The sequence below is a fragment of the Leiobunum rupestre genome, chromosome 9 (genome assembly GCF_980474605.1).
Source record: "Leiobunum rupestre chromosome 9, qqLeiRupe1.1.hap1, whole genome shotgun sequence".
Lineage (NCBI taxonomy): Eukaryota > Metazoa > Arthropoda > Arachnida > Opiliones > Sclerosomatidae > Leiobunum > Leiobunum rupestre.
The window spans coordinates 11,676,174-11,697,042 of NC_143392.1; the positions used below are offsets into that span (position 1 = coordinate 11,676,174).

General features: G+C 34.1%; 3 protein-coding genes and 1 long non-coding RNA gene across 6 annotated transcripts; 2 read left to right on the forward strand and 2 right to left on the reverse strand.

Moving 5' to 3' along the window:
- The first annotated feature begins 236 nt into the window (after positions 1–236).
- Positions 237–655, forward strand: LOC149926534 (uncharacterized). The gene is made up of 3 exons (XR_016474027.1): positions 237–337; positions 445–474; positions 539–655. It is a non-coding gene; the product is annotated as an uncharacterized LOC149926534 (long non-coding RNA).
- On the reverse strand, positions 595–2,261 carry Fam92 (CBY1 interacting BAR domain containing protein Fam92). Its single transcript, XM_090159170.1, has 5 exons — positions 2,108–2,261; positions 1,808–2,048; positions 1,572–1,742; positions 1,181–1,399; positions 595–1,121 (listed from the first exon to the last, which is right to left on the reverse strand). The coding sequence occupies exons 1-5, from the start codon at positions 2,122–2,124 to the stop codon at positions 804–806; spliced, it is 966 nt and encodes a 321-aa protein (XP_090015296.1). The 5' UTR covers positions 2,125–2,261; the 3' UTR covers positions 595–803.
- A 180-nt stretch (positions 2,262–2,441) lies between these two features.
- Positions 2,442–3,835, forward strand: LOC149926536 (uncharacterized). Of its 2 annotated transcripts, XM_090159172.1 has the most exons (7): positions 2,442–2,522; positions 2,623–2,879; positions 2,935–3,050; positions 3,113–3,206; positions 3,263–3,420; positions 3,482–3,602; positions 3,663–3,835. In XM_090159172.1, the coding sequence occupies exons 2-7, from the start codon at positions 2,661–2,663 to the stop codon at positions 3,738–3,740; spliced, it is 786 nt and encodes a 261-aa protein (XP_090015298.1). In that variant the 5' UTR covers positions 2,442–2,522; positions 2,623–2,660; the 3' UTR covers positions 3,741–3,835. The 2 variants fall into 2 exon arrangements, with proteins under 2 accessions (XP_090015298.1, XP_090015297.1); XM_090159171.1 differs by lacking the exon at positions 2,442–2,522 and having other exon boundaries at positions 2,532–2,879.
- Positions 3,836–4,820: 985 nt separating this feature from the next.
- On the reverse strand, positions 4,821–20,539 carry Snx16 (sorting nexin 16). Of its 2 annotated transcripts, none has more exons than XM_090157649.1 (9): positions 20,434–20,539; positions 13,611–14,146; positions 7,184–7,273; positions 6,953–7,101; positions 6,103–6,172; positions 5,898–6,034; positions 5,665–5,829; positions 5,533–5,601; positions 4,821–5,467 (listed from the first exon to the last, which is right to left on the reverse strand). In XM_090157649.1, exons 2-9 carry the CDS (start codon positions 14,115–14,117, stop codon positions 5,074–5,076), a joined length of 1,581 nt encoding a protein of 526 aa, XP_090013775.1. In that variant the 5' UTR covers positions 14,118–14,146; positions 20,434–20,539; the 3' UTR covers positions 4,821–5,073. The 2 variants fall into 2 exon arrangements, with proteins under 2 accessions (XP_090013775.1, XP_090013774.1); XM_090157648.1 differs by lacking the exon at positions 20,434–20,539 and adding an exon at positions 20,038–20,113.
- Between the last annotated feature and the right edge of the window lie 330 nt (positions 20,540–20,869).

Below are 20,869 nucleotides of genomic sequence, written 5' to 3' on the forward strand. Positions count from 1 at the left end.
TCGGTAGCGAATATAAATATAAATATTTTTTTTAATGATTTTTAGTCAATTTGAGTCCACTCTTTTATTTATAAAACACGACGACCTGCATAAAACCAAATTTCCCCTCTTAATTCAATTTTCGAGCTTGGCATTTCTTGGCATTTTTTCGAATTCGATCTTGGCATTTTGTAAATCACAGAGTGGCAACACTGCGCGTCACTGACATTTATAGGGATTTTAGACCGACGAATACCGAATGGAATACAAGTACGTTGAGGCTTGGAGGAATAAAACAGTTGAGGTACCCAAATCCCGTTCATCCCCTTGGGGTTACGTTGAGGAGACACCAATTTTAGTAAGGGAAGAGGTCTTGGAAAATCTATTATTTGTTATGGTTATGTAATGCATAATATGCATTACAGAAAATAACTCTTTGTTTAATTTAAAAACGTATTTTTACAGTGGTTATTCCCAAAATATGCTCTAGCTATGGTAAAAAAATATTACATTTGGGTGGGCCTTAATATTACAGTAAGCTTATATCTTTCTTTTTTAGATATGGTATCAGATGATTCTGAATCACATAATGGAGGTTGAATAATTTTTTTTTAATAATTACTACTTCTAATTTTATATTACAAAACTGACCATTTTCAAGTCATTTAAAATTTTCAAGCATTCATATGTGATAAGAGTTATAATCTTTTTTAAATCTTGGATTTTTTTTGGACTAGTATTAAATTTGTATAAAAATTGCATAACAAATAAATGTGTTTAAAATGGATGGCATCTTTTAAGATATTACTTAAATTCATATTACCCTATTTTCTGGATGACTTTCTAATGACGTTGGATGATTTCTCATCACTTTCAATCTCTTCAATGGAGAGATCCGATTCATCATCTGAATCGGATAAGTCTTTCGTACTTAAATCCAGGCTTCTAGATGATCCGCGTAGAGGCATTTTCTTGCTTCGTGACTGGAACTCGCTGTCACGTCGTCTTTCCTTTGAAGAAGTTCCTTCGCCACTTGATACCTCATTCAACGATGACAAATCAGGAGCAGATCGAAACATATTTGCTCTAACGGTAGATAGACGTGAGCTTTGAAGGGGAGACCGTAAATAGTTTCTGAAGTTCTACAATTTAAGACTAATAGGTTAAAAAATATTTTATTAAGAATATTTATAGTTTTTACCTCTAAATCTCCATCTTCGTCAATGGAATTGATATTATTCCAGGCTGACGTATAGAGTTCTAATGCTTTGGCGTGATAAATAAGTTCAATGTTAAGAAACTCAAGGAAAGTTTGCTTAATATCTCGGATTTTTTGCTGTTCAAATTCTTCTATTTGATTTTCAAGTTGTCTAGATGAAAGGGCAGATTCTGTTGAAGCTTTCATGAAATCATTTTCAGCCTAAACACACAGTACATTGTAAACAATTAAAAAGCATCAAGGCTTATTATTAACTCGAGTCTTGGGGAAAATAAAAATAAGAACCTTGGTCTGAAATTAAAGAAAAGCAGTGCAAGGCTATGGAAATTTGACAAAAAAAAGGTTTCTAAAACATTCCGAAGTGACGACTTACAACTGTTTGCCAGCTTGTTGGATATCGACTGCGGACTTTATCCAAATGATTCTTCCTTGTAAGTTCCCTAGTTTGAATGGTGAAATTGTTGCGTAGATCTTCTTTGGCTCTCTTACAAATGTTCCCATATTTGAGCAAATTTTGAACAACTTTTGCATCAATTCTTTGGATCTAATTAAAAACAAAAATGAAATTCACCCACTTATACTAAACTAAGAATTAAGTGCAAGTCATACTTCTGCAGTTCTGTAATCTTGTAACGAAGCTATGTTATCAGCGAATCCCAACAATGCATTTTGGGTAGACATATTTAATTTTTCATTCTCTGCATAATTAAGAACGCATTTTGATAATTCATCCCCTTTATCTCGAGTTCTTGAAAGTTTTCTTATGTAGCTGGAAAAGCCTTGACAAATTTCTGACAGGTGCTTTTCTACCACTCCTATTCTATTGTTCACAATTCTTACTTGAATTTCTCTATCATTAATAATAAAATTTAAAATTGCCATAGAAACTTAACAAGAAAAATAACGTACCCAGCTCTGTAATCCATTTCAAATGACAATCAAAAGGCAAACTAAAGTAGATGCCTGGAAAAAGCAACAGCAGACTACAGAAAGATAAAAACAATGGAAAAGGATGCGTTGCTAGGCAACGCAGATTTCTGGTAGACGGCGCGGCTGTCGAGAAATGTAAATTCACGTTACTTAAATTCTTTAACTTCATTGGCTGATAAAAGTATTCTGCCAAAATTCAAACTTTTTTAAAACCAAAGAAATAGATGGCGTTAGTGCGCTGCTCAATACGAAAATATAAGCCGGATCAGGGAGGATTGCGTCGCCGCCAAAACAATAACGAGCCCAAATTTGAACTCTGATCTGCAACAGTTGAACAGTAACATATTTAAAACAACAGCGTCCCCTAAGATTTAAAAAAAAAGTTAATTCCCAAGTAAGTTATATTAATATATCCTGAAGAACTCGTTGCGGTTACATTTGACCTTAATTTCAATGATATTAAGCCTTAAGAGTGAATTTCATTTCATTTTCAGTTAAAGCCTAAAGGTGTTTTCATAGTAATAGGTCCCCAATGGCGCCCAAAAAGTCCAGAAATACAAGAAACAAAGCTGTTCGTTCTACAAATAATGTTTCAAACCAAAATAAAGAGAATGAAAAGAATTTTAAACTACTGACTGATGACTTTGAAGATCAGTTTCAACAACGGATACATGATTTGCAAGACAAATTTGACGAAGTGCTTAAAGGAATCAAGTCTGACTATGAGTTGGCCTTATACCATATTCCAGCGGTAATATTTTAGCTAATAAAAATAATAAGGATGTGGTAAACAAATTTATTTTTAGGGGCTAAAAGATCTAAAAATGAGTGACTTATTCGCTCTAGGTGAGGAATTTTGCCAGAACCAAATAAATGAAGCCAATAAAGATGACTGGCATGACGCCTCTGAACCAGAATCTGAGTAAAGTTATACAAACTTCTAATTCCATAACCACTTAAACTGAAGAATGTTTACATACTTAGTGAACCTGAAATTCTAAAGAAGACGAATAATTTTTCTGACTCTGCAGTTAAAACAACTGGAAATAACAAAAAGTCTGCAAGTACTGTTAAAAAGGTAACCTTAAATATATAAAAGTATTTTACAAAAACCTTAATTAAATATATTTGTAGAATTCTAAGCTACAAAGGACTGGTAGTCTTAAACAGCGAACTCGCAAATTATCTCGTAACCCATCAAAGGATAACTTATTTAATGAAAGTGAGGTCGTTTACACTCCCCAAGGAACCAGAAAAAGGATCACCTCAGTCACTCCAAAAGTGGATTTGAAGTAATTCAAAATAAACTCTCGTAAACTTGGAAGATAATTAAAATAGTAGACTTGTTTCCAGCAAACCCGTGCCAAAATCAATGACTAGAAAACCTCGAGTAGGTGAAATTCTCTTGTCTCTATCCGGAAGTCCTATTTACATCAATCCACGTAGTGGCTATGCAGAAATTGCAGGACAAACAGTAAATAGTATAACTAAAATAGCTTGATCATTATAACATTTTTGTTTCACGTTTCTTTAGGGCAAGTTGTACATCAGTCCCTCAGTGAAGCTAGGAAGAGCCAAAATACAATTGGCAGAAAGCATGAGAAAGCAGTAGCAAAATTTCTTATTTTTCGGAAACCATTTTGTATTTTTATATATTTTAAACATTTTCATAATTTGTAAAATAAAGATGTTCTACATTCTCTAATATTGAATTCTTATACAATATGATATTAACTTTTGTAAGAAGACTATTGGTAATCAAAGCAAATACATTTAGAGATTTGCTTGTTTACCTTTTGCCTAACAAATAGAGCCACATAGCAGCCAATGTCAAAAGCTCATAAACTGCTGGATTTTGGTCTGCAAGGGATAAATCCCGAACCATCTGCTTCTTGTGTTGGCCACTGATGTGGTTCTATATAAACTAATAACTGCTTTTGCAAAAGGGATTATTTTGCAGATTTAAGCTGTTTAATGCCATGGAGAGAAATTCAGGGATGGTGGCAAGCACGTAGATATAGAAAGTCTAAGGGGGGGGACGGGTTATAAGAGAACCAGATTAAATCGCGAGCGCGAAATTTTTCGTTAGCAATAACGCATATTTAAAGTATTGGCTAGACTCGGGATGGGTGACAATGACATTTCCGAACGTGTATCAAACGAAGTTTTTTTAATACATTTAATGTTGCGCTCCTTTCATAAGAAAGGAATCGACTCCTAAGGGGGTGTTTGAACCCCCTAAACCCCCCCCTTATATACGTGCTTGGATGGTGGTGTAAAACAATTTTACAATGTCCGATGTCAGACCACCAGTGAGGCTTAAGCCAAATGGGTAAACAGTCTTTTTCACTCATGCTTCCATAAAATCCTCATCCAAATTAAATATGGAGTTCATGCTGCTGAGACTGGACCTACAACCTGTTTTTCGTTAGCCTGCCATAGCGATCATCAAAGTTCTGGCAGCAATGATCCGTAGGGTGCAAATTATAGTTTGTCTTTAAGAGCCAAATGCCCGCTGTAGACAGTTTCTTTGTCCTCCTACTTACTATTACAATAATTTGACTATCCTGATACCAAAATCATATCAGTTTGAGTCCAACACTACAAAAACATGTTATCAGAGTGAAATCAACATTTAAACCTGGTATAACAGTTTTGGCAAGGACTTTGAAAAATAAATTCACACGTTGCATAGTACAAAAATGTTTATTAAACAGACTTAAAAAACATATCACTGCAAAAAAAATTGGATGACAAGAGTTCCTGCACTCAAAGAAGCTCGTTAAGCTATTTATATACTTCTATACATAACAGTAACGACGACTTTTTAACTTGGGCTAGCTTTCGAACAATCGGTAAGGCACTGCCGTTAAAACTTAATAAATAGGTAAATCTCTAATATCTGAAAATACCATTGAGTAACAAATTTTGATTTTCAAAACTGCTTAAGCTTCTAGGGTTATATTAGTAATTCCATTTTGGACAATGGCATTTTCAACAACATGTTTCTTGGGTGTACTACTTTGCACGGGGAGACGCATCTCTTCAATAAGAGATGCTTTATCGGGTAGAGCGCTTATGGAAATTTCAGGTACAGACTTTTCCTCCGTGAAACGCTCCTGGAATTCTTGGTTATGAGATTCAACAACACCTCCAACGGGTGGAAGTCTTTCGTTGGAGCCCGTACTGCCATCACCCGTAGATCTGGATATATTTTCTACGTAAGTGGCATGGACTGTTACTGGGATTTTTACCGCCCTTGGCAGTGGGTTGGATTCAACTTGAGCGGTATTATGCGAGGTACTACAATTTTTGGCAGCTTCTTCAGTCACATTGCAACTTTTGGAAGTGAAAACAAAAGTTTAATAATTCAATAATAATAATTGAAATATAAAATTATTTACCTTTCAACAACTGAGCCTAAACTGCTCTCAGAATTTGACAAACCTAGGTTGCTTAGTGATTTTTCCATTCTAAATGAAATAAATATGATTAATATTAGAAATAAATAGCATAACGACAGAAAAAATGCTTACATTTCTACAAAAGTGACATTGAAGGAATGATCCCGAATGATGTTGTGTAGGCTGGAATATCGGCAACCTGATGCATCTGAGCTGCAAACACTTTCTCGAGAAGTGCTTAAGTCTTGAGCTTTTTGAAGGCGGTTTAAAACCGTGGACGTAATGGTACACTCCATTCTAACATTGAAAAGAAAATTAACATTAATCCGTACCAAAAACGAGTTTGACGAAAAAATGTTAATTACCGTAGAGATTTGATTAACATTTTCATTTGAGTTTTAAGGTAGGCAACTTCTCCTTTAAGAAGTTCCGCCTCTTTCTCTTTATCTCTCCGGACACGCTGCATCTCTATCAGCGTCTCTTCTAAACTTTCGCATAATGCCTACATCAAAAAAATTTAATCTAGATTAACTCTCTGAAAACTTTACAGTAAGGGAATCACAAACATACCCTGCTTTCTTCAAAACCATCCTCTGGACCAGGTGGGTCGTCTAAACAGAAAAATTCCCTGACTGGTGGACTGGAATCAAGAAATATACTATTAAATTATATTCAAATTATATAAGCTTATAAAATTTATTCTTAATAAATTTTGATTAAGGGGGAAGACTACAGTGGCCATTGTCTACTTTCGCGTTATTTCAAGCTGAACTCTTTTATTTTGTATTTTAACTTATAAAATTAATATTTAAGTGTAGAATAGCATCTTGTTTAGTGCCTATAATAATTTTGACCATTTAAAATTTAAAAGTAATTAAGTTATTACGTTTTAATTTGGACTCCCGGAGCTAAACAAGTTGGGCAAGCGCCCAAACTACTCTTTAGGTAGGACCTTATATCTCGTTAACTATTAATATTAGAATTATAAAAAGGATTTTAAGCACTAGATGAAAGTTCAGCCTAATAAGAAAAATATAATTCAATTATGTAATTGTCAAAACAGAAACGTTCAGCTTGAACGAAAAAGAGGCTCTTACTGTATTCTTCCCCTTAAAAACAAATGACTTAATCTCTTTTTTAATGCTAACTTTTATTGTTCATTTTATATTTTTGCAATTTTTTTGTATTATTTGTTGAAATTGTTAGTTTTGTTAGTTATTACCTTAATATTGTTTAAAAATCGTAAAAAAAAATTATGTTGTCGACTATCCAAAATTGTTATATGTTTATGAAACTGTTTATTAAAAGGGGCCACAAGTCGCTTTGCTGACTTTAGCAGCCTCATTTCATACTCGCATTAAGCCATTTAAATAAATTTGATTTGAAAAAAAAATAACCATTAAAGGAAATAGAAAAATACCTTTTCTTAATGTCTTCATTCATCATTAAAGAATTAACAAAAGCTTGAAGGCCATTCAGTCGGTCCTCAAGAAATGCTGTGTCAAAATTGTCACCAAACCATCTTTTGGGCGGTATCGTAAATCTCACGGTGGGGAAAAGCGACTTTAACTAAACGAATAAAGCAATCGTAAATCAAAAATGCAATCGTAAATCAAAAATAAAAGATAGGCAACAGCAACAGCTTTATTACTTTTCTATTTAGTCTGGCGAAATCGGTGTATCTTCTAAAAACAAACCAATGTCTGCACGTCGTTGGGTGTTCTACTCGAACTTTGTAAATCTACATAAAAAAGAATGACCACGTAAGAAAACAGCGAGATTCACAGAATTTGGAGGAAAAATACAAAAAGGTTTTTAATTGAGAGGTTAAGCTCCTTATAAAAACGAGTAGGGAAAACGGGAGGGTGGTCAGACTGTAAACAATAAAGCTTAAGCTAACTCTACAGTCCTTCACGTTAGTCTAAGCCTCTAAGGTTGGCTTAACCTCTCCATTATAATAAATTTCGCTACTTCACAGCAAACGTCCGACAAAATTTTAAACTCCAAATAAAAAAAACGAATATCCGGATTAATAATAATAATTTGTTAATGGTGATTTATTTAAAAAATCAACTATCCGTATAAAAATAGAGCAATAAGATAACCAATATAAACACTCGACGATATTTCAAAAGTCACGTATCAGAACTTGCTTGACCTTGATTATCAGGTAGCAGGTTCTTTAAAACTAATGAACTCTTTAGCGCAGATTAGATAAAAAATCCGGGTTGGCTGACTTCAATCAAGCGATTTAAAAAAACATTTTAATGGAGGAATGTTAAAAAATTAAAATACCAAACTAAAATAATAAATAGTAATTAAAATTAATTACGATTTAAATTATATAACCCATATAAGCAAAGTATCCACCAATTTGACTTAAAAACAGTCATTAAATGTTTTAAAATTAATAAATTAAAAAAAAGCCAATTGATTTGATTTTTATGAACGATCACAAGACAAATACCAATAAAGTACTAATTAGTTACAGTTATCAAGTACAAAAGAAATTTACCCATAAATTAATATACGGTCGAATGAGAGATCTTAAAAGCTAGAGAGATCTATGTGAAGGTAATTTCGCGGTTTGGAAGTGTTTTCGTCCTTGAAAATTATTCATTAATTCATGATTATCACATTCTCTATAGTCTAATACCAGGGTTGGCCTACCTGTACATAAAACAGGATTTTTTTGCGGTAAAATGGTATATTTATATAGCGTTACTTTCATGGTAAGCGCGTGAATTGAAAAAAAATAATATAGGCCTATTTAATTTTGGTATATCTAGCGTTACTTCCATGGTAAGTGATTTCATTATGAAGGATAATTAAATAAAATAGGCGTATTGAATTACGGTTACTTTCATAGTAACTTTATCTATTGAGGATAAACAAATAAAATAATTATATTTAATTACGGTATATCTAGGGTTACTTTCCTGGTAAGCGCGTAAACTAAAAAAAATAAAATAGGTATATTTAATTACGGTATATCTAGCATTTCTTTCATGGTAAGCGCGTAAACTAAAAAATAATAAAATAGATATATTTAATTACGGTATACCTAGCGTTTCTTTCATGGTAAGCGCGTAAACTAAAAATAAAATAAAATAGATATATTTAATTACGGTATATCTAGCGTTTCTTTCATGGTAAGCGCGTAAACTAAAAAAAATAAAATAGATATATTTAATTACGGTATATCTAGCGTTTCTTTCATGGTAAGCGCGTAAACTAAAAAAAAATAAAATAGATATATTTAATTACGGTATACCTAGCGTTTCTTTCATGGTAAGCGCGTAAACTAAAAAAAATAAAATAGATATATTTAATTACGGTATATCTAGCGTTTCTTTCATGGTAAGCGCGTAAACTAAAAAAAAATAAAATAGATATATTTAATTACGGTATATCTAGCGTTTCTTTCATGGTAAGCGCGTAAACTAAAAAAAAATAAAATAGATATATTTAATTACGGTATATCTAGCGTTTCTTTCATGGTAAGCGCGTAAACTAAAAAAAAATAAAATAGATATATTTAATTACGGTATATCTAGCATTTCTTTCATGGTAAGCGCGTAAACTAAAAAATAATAAAATATATATATTTAATTACGGTATACCTAGCGTTTCTTTCATGGTAAGCGCGTAAACTAAAAAAAATAAAATAGATATATTTAATTACGGTATATCTAGCGTTTCTTTCATGGTAAGCGCGTAAACTAAAAAAAAATAAAATAGATATATTTAATTACGGTATACCTAGCGTTTCTTTCATGGTAAGCGCGTAAACTAAAAAAAAATAAAATAGATATATTTAATTACGGTATATCTAGCGTTTCTTTCATGGTAAGCGCGTAAACTAAAAAAAAATAAAATAGATATATTTAATTACGGTATACCTAGCGTTTCTTTCATGGTAAGCGCGTAAACTAAAAAAAAATAAAATAGATATATTTAATTACGGTATATCTAGCGTTTCTTTCATGGTAAGCGCGTAAACTAAAAAAAAATAAAATAGATATATTTAATTACGGTATATCTAGCGTTTCTTTCATGGTAAGCGCGTAAACTAAAAAAAATAAAATAGATATATTTAATTTTTATATATCTAGCATTATTTTCATGGTAAAAGTGTCCATTGAAGAAAACCTTAAATACATTGTCTATTTTGTATATTTCTAGAGTTCAGGTTTCCCACTCAAATCTTCAATTTCTTATAGGAAAAATAGGATTTAATTTCTAAAAATTTAGGACTATTTTTTCAAAATTATAGGATTTTATAGAACTATATATGCCGTTTAATTTACTAACTTTATGCATTTAAAAACAAAATCTATATTTAGTGAAATCTTAAATTTTCACTTAAAATTAGGAACTATTTAACCATTTTTTTACAAAAATATACTAGTACAATAACAAAAGTATAGACTAGAATGACTTTGTATAGGAATTTCCTATAGCTAAATCTAGCAATTTCACTGACAAGGAGGCGACCCGAGGTGATAATCACCGATTTTGTTCAAAGTCGGGTATAATGTACACCTCCATGTAACTTGAAAAACCTGCAAGAGAAAAGTTGCGACGGGCTTTCGTTTTGCCATGGCAACCGAAAACGTTTTTGACAACATGATTTGAAATTATTTCCATTGAAAATAACATGGGAATCTGAAGGATTTTAAGGGTCCCCCAATTGACCAAATTGCATTTAAACTTGATTAAATTAAATTTTTAAAATCAACTAAAAATTTTTTTACGTTTTTGAAATTTTCAAAATTTTTCATTTTTTAAAAGGTTTCACAGGGGAAATCCTTCAGATTCCCAATGTTATTTTCAATGGTAAAATCCCAAATCATGTTGTCAAAAACGTTTTCGGTTGCCATGGCAAAACGAAAGCCCATTGCAACTTTTCCCTTGCAGTTTTTAAGGTACATATGGAGGTGTACACTAGACCTGAGTTTGAACAAAATCGGTGATTATCAACTCGGGTCGTCGCCTTGTGAGTGGCGGGATTTGAAATGGGCAAAATATCAAAATTATAGGATTTTATAGGACTTTTTATGGATATAAATGTAGGAAGTTATAGGATTTTATAGGAATTGAGAGTTACTTTCATAGTAACTGTGTTCATTATGCCTATTTAATTTTGGTGTATCTAGCGTTAGTCTTATGATAAGCGTATAAATTGAAAAAAGGTAAATAAAATAAAGACCTACATTATTACGGTATATCTAGTGTTACTTTCATAGTAAGCGTGTTCATTGAAGAAATCCAAATAAAATAGACCCATTTAATTATCTACATTGCGCGCGAATCAATACAGCGAACAATATGACGTTTCCTTCAGAAAAATTCGTCAAATGGGTGTTTTCAAAAAATAGCATCCACAAAATGAATCCGTGGGATTTAAAAAAGAAAAGTGAACTAAAATAGGACAGAATCGAAGGAAAGTGAACCACGTAAAAAAACAATAGTAGGATGTGTTAAAATCAACCACACCACAAGATGATACATGGCATCTGCCAAGGAACAAAATATCGGTAAACTTAAAACACCTTTTAACAAGGAGGCCCACTAATATAAATTGCAAATTTTTTTTTTAAATAAATACGCCTTTTTTTTAACTCTCTCTGTAAATATTTGAAACGAAGGTAGAAGAAGAAAGGAAAAGTTTAACCCTAAAATAAGAACCCAATTTCCTCCCGTCAAAATAGAAATTTCACACTTTCACGATTACGCCGCGAAATTAAATTTAAGGGGAGGGGGCAATTAAAAATACTACAACGTAAACCAATTTAAAAAACCGTTTATATCGAGAATAGGGAGGGGGTGTATTTAGTGACCCAAATCTTATCAAACGGAACGCGGAAAAAAAACGAAGGGAAGAGTGTTTTTGAAGCCCCTTCTCCGAAACATATGGCTAAAGAAAGATAACATGATTTATATATTTCCAAATGTCTATAATTTTAAAGAATCGCTCTAGAAAATATCAGATTTTCTTATATAAACGATTTTTAGATCTGCTCCCAATCGCCTTTCCAGCTCTAACAGTAAACTCCTCCCACTTAAAATAAAATAAATTAGCCAGTTGCAGGGCCCTCACTCAAATCTCCAATTTTTTTATTAGGAAAAATAGGCTGGTATTTCTAAAATTATAGGACTTTATAGGACTATTTTTTCAAATTTATAAGATTTTATAGGTCTATTTTTTCAAATTTATAAGATTTTATAGGTCTATTTTTCAAATTTATAAGATTTTATAGGACTATTTTTTAAAATTTATAAGATTTTATAGGACTATTTTTTAAAATTTATAAGATTTTATAGGTCTATTTTTCAAATTATAAGATTTTATAGGTCTATTTTTCAAATTTATAAGATTTTATAGGTCTATTTTTCAAATTTATAAGATTTTATAGGACTATTTTTTTAAATTTATAAGATTTTATAGGTCTATTTTTCAAATTTATAAGATTTTATAGGTCTATTTTTCAAATTTATAAGATTTTATAGGACTATTTTTCAAATTTATAAGATTTTATAGGTCTATTTTTTAAAATTTATAAGATTTTATAGGTCTATTTTTTCAAAATTATAAGATTTTATAGGTCTATTTTTTCAAAATTATAAGATTTTATAGGACTATATATGCTATTTTATTTACTAACTTTATGCATTTAAAAACCAAATCTATATTTAGTTAAATAAATCTTTGATTTTCACTTAAAAACCATTTAACCATTTTATCAAAAATATACTAGTAGCTAACCGTGTTAACAATAACAAAAGTATAGACTAGAATGACTTTGTAAAGGAATTTATCCTATAGATAAATTTAGCAATTTCACGGAGTGGGGGGATTTGAAATGGGCAAAATATCAAAATTATAGGATTTTATAGTACGTTTTGGGGATTTTGCTAAAAATATAGGCAGTTTTAGGACGTTTTTGATAATATAGGAATTATAGGACCCATGGGGTCCCTGTCATTGGTTGCCATGGATAGATTCGACTCAACGGTGTCACCAAGTATAAAACATTTTACGAGTTATCTACGTCTAATATAATCTGCGGACGGTTTTTGGAGGTTCCAATTTTTATTTTGATATTCCAGCGTATCTGGCAGGAAGTTATCAAGTACAATCAACCCGTCTATTGTGAATTTATGATTGACCCTGCATGCAAGATATATTACAGATTCGTTTGAGTCATCGTAGTGCTGCTGTTCGACGAACCCTTATAAGCCTAATCGGATGTATCTCGCCGCTAATAGACCTTGTTCGGAGCTCATTTCAAAAGCGCTTTAATTATATCGATACCTATCGATACAAAAACTGGTTTTTGTGGCATGAATATTCCGTACCAAGAACTTTTTATTTAATTTATTTTTTTCCGCGTCCCGGAAACCACATTACCATCAACACTGGAAGTTATTTTTCCTAGTCCGGAATTTCTAAGTCAAATGTACTTCTGTATCGTTAGAGTCTGTCTTTTATCATTTGAACGTTAATTCCAGCAGCAGTTACAAACCATATTATCAACGTTATCATTGGGACTGAAATTTTGTCTATACTGTCTTAAAAACATTAAAAGTAAATCAATTAAATAATGCCTCAAATCTTGGGAAAAACACGTGCTTAATCTTCGCGGTAAAAACATAAACAGACAAGGTCTAGAATCGACAGTTACGCAATACAGAAATATATATTAAAAGTAAACTTTGGTTTACTAGCGCCTTGATTAAGAATAGTATAACGATTATAGAACCCAATCCGTTATTATCCATAGAAATAGAAATGATACTATAGAAGCACGATTAGATTGTGGTGAGATGTACGAGTTAGAAGGCTGCCATGAGAGTGGAATCGCCAATACTCTTTGTGGGAGCACGTCATCTATTTAATTAAAAGGTTTAATTTTTTTAATAGATGGCGCACTCCCGCGTGGATTAGTAGCGATTCCACTCTCATGTCAACCTTCTAGCATGCCCGTTTTCCTTGAGATTACCGGATAGCGCGGTGGTTCTAGTCTCATTTCTACGTTATTATCCCCCCAAAATATGAATTTAAGACAACTTACGGTAAACCGGGCGCGTTCTTCGTTAATCTCGTATCCAACGATGGGTATTCGAAATTCGGGATCATCTCCATTGGGCTGTTGTCCATCCACGTCCAAGGTGGCCAAAGACACCCCGTCCACACCGACACTGTCCACGCTATTCGAGGATAGTCCGTAGATGGCATTTCTCGACGCGGACTGCGAGCGGGTTCTGGCGCGTCCCGTTCGACTGAAGAGTAGTCCCATCTCTGGCGAGAGTCGCTCGCTGGCTGGGCCTTTAACTTCCGTCTCGAAGGTTGCGTCGGCGGAGGGTGACAAGGCCCGACGACGTCGTTGCGGAGGCGCCGCGGAAACCGCTACTCCCGTCGTCGGAGAAGATGGAAGCTCCGGAGATGTATCTGCGGTGGACGTTTCGTAGTCTTCGAACCCGCCCGAAGCCGTTTGGTAAGTAATACTGTCACTGTCGGAAACCATGGCTTCCGTTTCTTCCTTAGGAACAGCCAACGTACCCCTCGATTCTTCACTCATCACTAATATAACGAACGCTTCTAGGCGATCTACGAAGGATTAAAAAAGGCCAAGAAACCGGTTAACGTCTACTAACTACGCCGTTCCTTAATTAAGGATAAATTCCGCGATATAATCTAATAATTGCCGATATTAAATAACCATCGTAGTTGAGGAAAAATTAAGAATGCCGATACCGCTACTATAGTCTTGGCCCAGTCGAGTTCCATCTTTTAAGAACTTTAGACTTCGTTCCCGCGTGAATATCTCATGACTCGAAATAATCGTGCTGTAACCATCTTTTTATTTCGTCGGTGAATAATGGCGTAAGCGAGTGAAATGGCTTCAGGGCCGTTCGGTTCGGGGTTTAAATAATACTGGCTCTATTACGAGCCTCCTATAAAATACCTGTCAATTTTCGCGGAGTATTTTCTATCCTAGCGATAAAAGAGGTTTCATTTTACACCACGGACTTGAACCGCGAAAAAGCTCGCGTATCCATGGCCCCAAAACCCAGGATCATATGATCCTTCTACCCCCGACGGAAACCACCGAGAATCAAAACGATACTTTTCAACGATGAGACCGGAGAATATTATCAAAGTGATAATAAGGCTTTCCAAAAAAAAAAACACGAATACGCGTACAGTTGTTTCGAAATTCAAAAGGGAACATAAAAACTTGCCAAGTATCTTTTGCTTTTCTTTCCGACTGGTTACGAGGTCGGTAATGCTGGGCTCCGAAATAGCTCTTAAATGTCTCTTAAATATTAACCATCATTGGGTTGGTAACGCTTGGCTGATTTTAACCAAGAATCGCGACGATTTTGGTAAAGGAAGTTTCTTCAATGAATTGTTTTTACACGCGATACAAGGGATTTGTGTGTATTGGTTTCACGTACAGTGTAGCCGATGCCGCAGTGTCGTACATAACTCTTTACCAGTTAGGGTTATAAATTTCAACGATATCTAGCACGACCTCGTTATCCCAATATAATTTTTTTAAATCTGAGCCCAGGATGTTAATCATTTTTCCATTTAAGTGGATTTTCGCGATTTTCGCTTTAAAATCTACTTACTTTTTTTTAATTAAGACCTGTTTGGTTGAAAATTATATTTTTAGTTAGTGCTGATCATTTTTTAACTTACGTTTTCGGTCGAACTAAGAAATATTTATTGAGTTTGCAAGTTATCTCCCCACTGGTTTAAGGGGTTTTCCCCCGAGTTCTTAATCAAAAACTTGTAGAGGTTAACGGTAATAGTTAGTGTAGGGAGCTGTTGGCTCGCGTGGCATGTAGGGCTTGCTACTACCCTCCTACGCATTGAAACCCGGCCACCTGTTTAAAGGCATAATAAGTCGCTAGATGACTTGGGCCTAAGGTGGTGCCTTGGGTATTAGCCTAGCTGATTATTATTTCTGGCCAATTCGCGGGACCTCATAACAAGCGTACGCGTTATTGTGATATTTGAATTTCGTACCAATTGATACAGGTGCCATCTAACTCCAAAAACATGGCTAACTTATTTCCAAAACCAGGTAAATCGAAAAATTCGGTCTAAAAATTAATTTAAATGAAGTTTTTCGCGTTTCGCTACCTTATTTCCAAAAACCATGTAACTCGAAAAATGAAGTTCGTTTAAAAATTAATTTAAATTAGCGTGTTCGCGTTTCCCTACCTTATTTCCAAAAACCAGGTAATTCGAAAAATTAGGTTTGTCTAAAAAGTTAATTTATATTAGCGTGTTCGCTACCTTATTTCCAAAGCCAGGTAACTCCAAAAATTCATTTTCGATCAAATTCCTCTTGAGTTCATTAAGTTGATGTAAAAGATTGAAAATTGGTTCAAGTTGAAATTTAATATTTAAAATATAGTTATAACATCGGGGGGGGGGGGGGATTGTGTGTTGGTGACATCTTGTTTTTCGGCAAGTATTTTCACTCGGTACAAATGTTTTCAATCCAATCGGACATGATATATTGCCAATTCTCGGCCTGCCTTAGTGAATGCAGATTACGAAATCATTTGATGTATTTGTAAATAGGTTAACGTCTTTTCGAAACCATTTCTTATACAACTACATTGTTTGGGAAGTTATTGGTTCGTTGCAACTCCGTAAATAATATTAAAACGACCCACCGTTAAAAAAAAACTCATTGCAACTCCTTAACTTCAACAAAATTATTACAGTTACGTTTAATTTCCCTCATTAAATTTACAATTTCATAAACTGGTGACCGCTAGTTAGGGTTCAAGATAATTTGAACAATTTTCAACCCCCTCACTTAGTAGGTCATTAAATATACAAAACCCAACATTTCGACGTTACGAACAACCAAATTATTTACGTCCAAGAGGCAAAAATTCGCAAAACAAAACCTTATTTTTAACATGTCCGACAAAAAATAATAATTTCACTAACAATTTTAAGATGGCCCATATAAATTCACCCACAAGTACTTAATTTTAGCTCTGTTTTTTTAAAACCCCACGCGAAACTACAATTAGTATCAAACAAAACCAGATAGATCCAAGTGAAAACTTACATTCGAATGATTCGATATCGTTTTTTTCTACATCCAAAGATCGTGTCTTTTGGATCGAGTGCCCTACACGAATTAAGTGTCCATAAACGGACACAAATTTTTGAACGTTCCACGACCTGATTATGTCCCAAAAACTAACTGGCGACACTCATTGCTCAGAATGAGAGTATCAAATTTGTAATAAGCTTATCAAATTGTCACCGGATAAAGGCAACCTTTCCGATTCCGATAAAAATATGTCCAAAATCCAGGGTCTCGTATACGCGTTATTATAAAAACAAACGTCACCCGATATCGGTTAATTTGCCAAAGGAGGGCGTACATTTACCTACGTACTAGTGTTAGGTAAAGTTTACTTTCAATAAGAAATGCGGATTTACGCGTCAATCTCAATTACGTCATTTACAAGGAAAAATGGGGAGGAGGTTTGCATTTTACACAATACATTATAAGCCCCCACAAAATTTATTCCAATAGGGTCGCTGTTGATTATAAAATTAAAATAAAAACCCGCCATTTTTATATTTTCATTAGTTCCACCTACGCGATTCAATAAAGTACAAAAATTAAGGTAGCATTTTTGGCAAGCCCGTAACGGCTAATTTAACGTTAAAATTAACCCCTAAAAACAAGTTGGACTAAGACTACCTTTCAAAAAAGCGTAACCTTCAAAAGAAACCCTTTAATATATCAATTGCTAATTTTACTTACAAATTTCGAATGGAAAATTACCATAAAATGTAATGAATATGGAATAGAGGAAGTAGCTTCCAAATATATCTCTATCGTACGATAAACAAATCGGGATTTTAAAACTTACGTCTACAGTAGCGAGACGGCGGAGTCCAAATGGAGGGGAAGAATATACGTCAATGTGTTTTGGTTTACTGGGAGGGAGGAGTAGCAAACGGGGGGGGGGGGGGCATGGATGGGAGATGACCCGGGTAAAAAGTCCGAGAGTGAGCATCTTCCTCCCACCCACCCAAACCATCCTCAAACGGATCTGGCGTGACCAGCGGCACGCTCCCCTCTCCAAGCATCCCCAGCTGATGAGGATCCGGTAGGCGGATGGGGATCAGCCGAACTCTAAGCAACAGAGGCCATCGAAATTTGCACGTTTATGCATTTAGACACTTATAGCGGGGTCGCTGGGTTACCTACTATTTAGGAGCGATTGGAAGCGATAACGATGTCATTTTTGACAGAAATGTTAGGTGACTCGTTCTATCTCGAAACCGAGAGCACCCAAATTGTGAAGAAACAGTATGGTCAACAACGAATAGAATTTCACCATGGTTTAGAGGGCATTGGAGGTCGATAAACACAGGGCCGTCTTTACCATTCACGTGCCCCCGGGCTAAAAATATCAGGCACCCTTTTTCATATGGCCGAGTCATTATTGAATACTTTTAAATTAAATTATAAAAAAAATATAAAGGGCTTAGCCCAATGATACAGATGAGCCTGGACGGCCTGGATAAACATTTACTATTTAATATTTGAAACGAAGTTTAGAATTCCATATTTTAATTAAATATATAAACTAATTAAATTATTTAACATAACCCCACTTACGATCTTTCATGTATAATTCAATTACCGCTTTGTCTGACCCTATATTTTTAAAATCAAATTGATAATTCCAAACTCTTATTTTTGTAAAATTATCATCCTTCCAATATTTTTCCAATAAAAATTAAATTTCCCGACTTATTTATCAACTCTTCAAATTCCCTGGCTTATTTACCAGTTCCCAAAACCCGAATTATTTCCAGCTCGTAAAATTCCCCGACTTTTTTACCAGTTCTTAAAATTCCCCGACTAGCTTACCAGCTCGTAAAATTCCCCGACTAGCTTACCATTTTTAAAACTCCCCGACTAGTTTACCATTCTTAAAATTATCCGACTTATTTACTACGTCCAAAGGTTCCTGACTTATTTATCAACTCTTAAAATTCCCTGGCTTATTTACCAGTTCCCAAAACCCCTGACTTATTTCCAGCTCGTAAAATTCCGACTTTTTTACTTGTTCTTAAAATTCCCCGACTTATTCACCATTTCTTAAAATTCCCCGACTTATTCACCATTTCTTAAAATTCCCCGACTGATTCACCAGTTCTTAAAATTCCTCGACTTATTCACCAGTTCTTAAAATTCCCCGACTTATACACCAGTTCTTAAAATTCCCCGACTTATTTACCACCAGCTCGTAAAATTCCCCAACTTATTTACCAGATATTAAAATCATCTGACTTATTTACCAGGTAAAAAAATTATCTGACTTATTTACCACGTTCTAAAATTCCCTGACTTATTTACCACGTCCTAAAATTCCCTGACTTATTTACCACGTCCTAAAATTCCCTGACTTATTTACCACGTCCTAAAATTCCCCGACTTATTTATCACGTCCTAAAATTCCCTGACTTATTTACCACGTCCTAAAATTCCCTGACTTATTTACCACGTCCTAAAATTCCCTGACTTATTTATCACGTCCTAAAATTCCCCGACTTATTTACCACGTCCTAAAATTCCCCGACTTATTTACCACGTCCTAAAACTCCCCGACTTATTTACCACGTCCTAAAATTCCCCAACTTATTTACCACGTCCTAAAACTCCCCGACTTATTTACCACGTCCTAAAATTCCCCGACTTATTTTTCACGCCCTAAAATTCCCCGACTTATTTTTCACGTCCTAAAATTCCCTGACTTATTTACCAGAACTGTTCTTAAAATTATCCGATTTTTTTTAACTATGGCAACCCTGTAGTATTTACAAATTCGTACACTGACATTAAAATCTCATAAGAGTTCTGCTTCAAAACGAAGGGGCATCCAACAACGCACGGTTTATTTAGTAATGGGGACATAGAAAACAAAATCATATCCAGCTAAGAAAAACAATACGATAATCATCTCTCTGAAGAAGACCGTAGACGTTATTTGTGTAGGAGGAAATGGTCTATTACAATCCTTGATCAGAGCCAGATTTTTCGTCTAGAGATTAAACACTGAAATGAATTAGGGCTTAAACGCCGCGACGACGATCGCCGACGCAAAAAAATTGTATTAGGTCTAACGGAGTGAAAACCGGCCTTAATATATACACAAAAGTAACGCTGTAGAAGTAGTAGTTAAAAGTACGAGAGAAGACCCACGTAATAACGGTTTGTTGGTTTGTTTATCGAATTTTCGTACATTACTCATCCGCGACTAACGCCCCTGAAGAAAAATCACCTCAAAAAGAAGTATGTAGAAAAGGGAAATAATAAAGAACGAGCCCCCACGTTTTAGGGAGGAACGCGTAAAGCCCATAAGCGTGGCCAAAAACTGGAAATTAAGACGGCATGCCGCATTAGGGTAGGAGAGAAAGAGGTTTAAATCTCAAACCTTTGACCAAGACGAGAAACCCGACTTTTCGTGCTAAATTACCCCATTTAGTCAAGAACATAGAACGAATTGAAATTTGAACCGTTTATAATGACAGGGCAAATAAACAGTTGTCTTGCAATGCAAAAATATTAGCGCGCCTAAACGATCTGACCTAGAGTCGATATTCCTCTATTTAGCTCCATTTCGATGCTGTCTTATTTAAAAATAGGGCTTACCTACATATTAAACTATAATAATTTTAAAACAAATCCCTGTTGTAAATTTAATAGTCTATAGTATTTTCACGAACTGTCCACCGAAACTTTTTAATTTAACATCTACACTACTTAGCTAATAGGCCTTGAAAGAATTAATTTGAAGGAATGAAGGATTTCAATAATTTAATTATCTTACCAGTTTCATCAAGAAAGGCTTATGCTAAATTTCATATTAATTTTATTTACGTCAAAATATCTCGTTGTTTCGAAAAATATTAAAAACATTCAACCCTCAACGCACACTTCCTTTGTTTGTTTACATTTAGAAATACCTAAAAATTAAGTAGTTGGCGAGAGGGCAGCACTAGCGTTGCCATAGAAACTTCCTTTAAAATACCACGTGGTTAATGGATACAGTCAAAATATACACGTTTACGTAATTTCATAATTTACAGGTATTTATCGAATTTTTGGCCCCAAAATTGTCAATTAGGTAAGTTAGTGGATGATAACACGAAGATATACGTTAATGTAGTAAAAAAACTTGAAATTAGGTTTTGTATTTTTGTATTTTTAAATTTTTCTTCGTAAGCCTTGGTAATTTTGAGCTATGTAATAATACAGTAATGTTA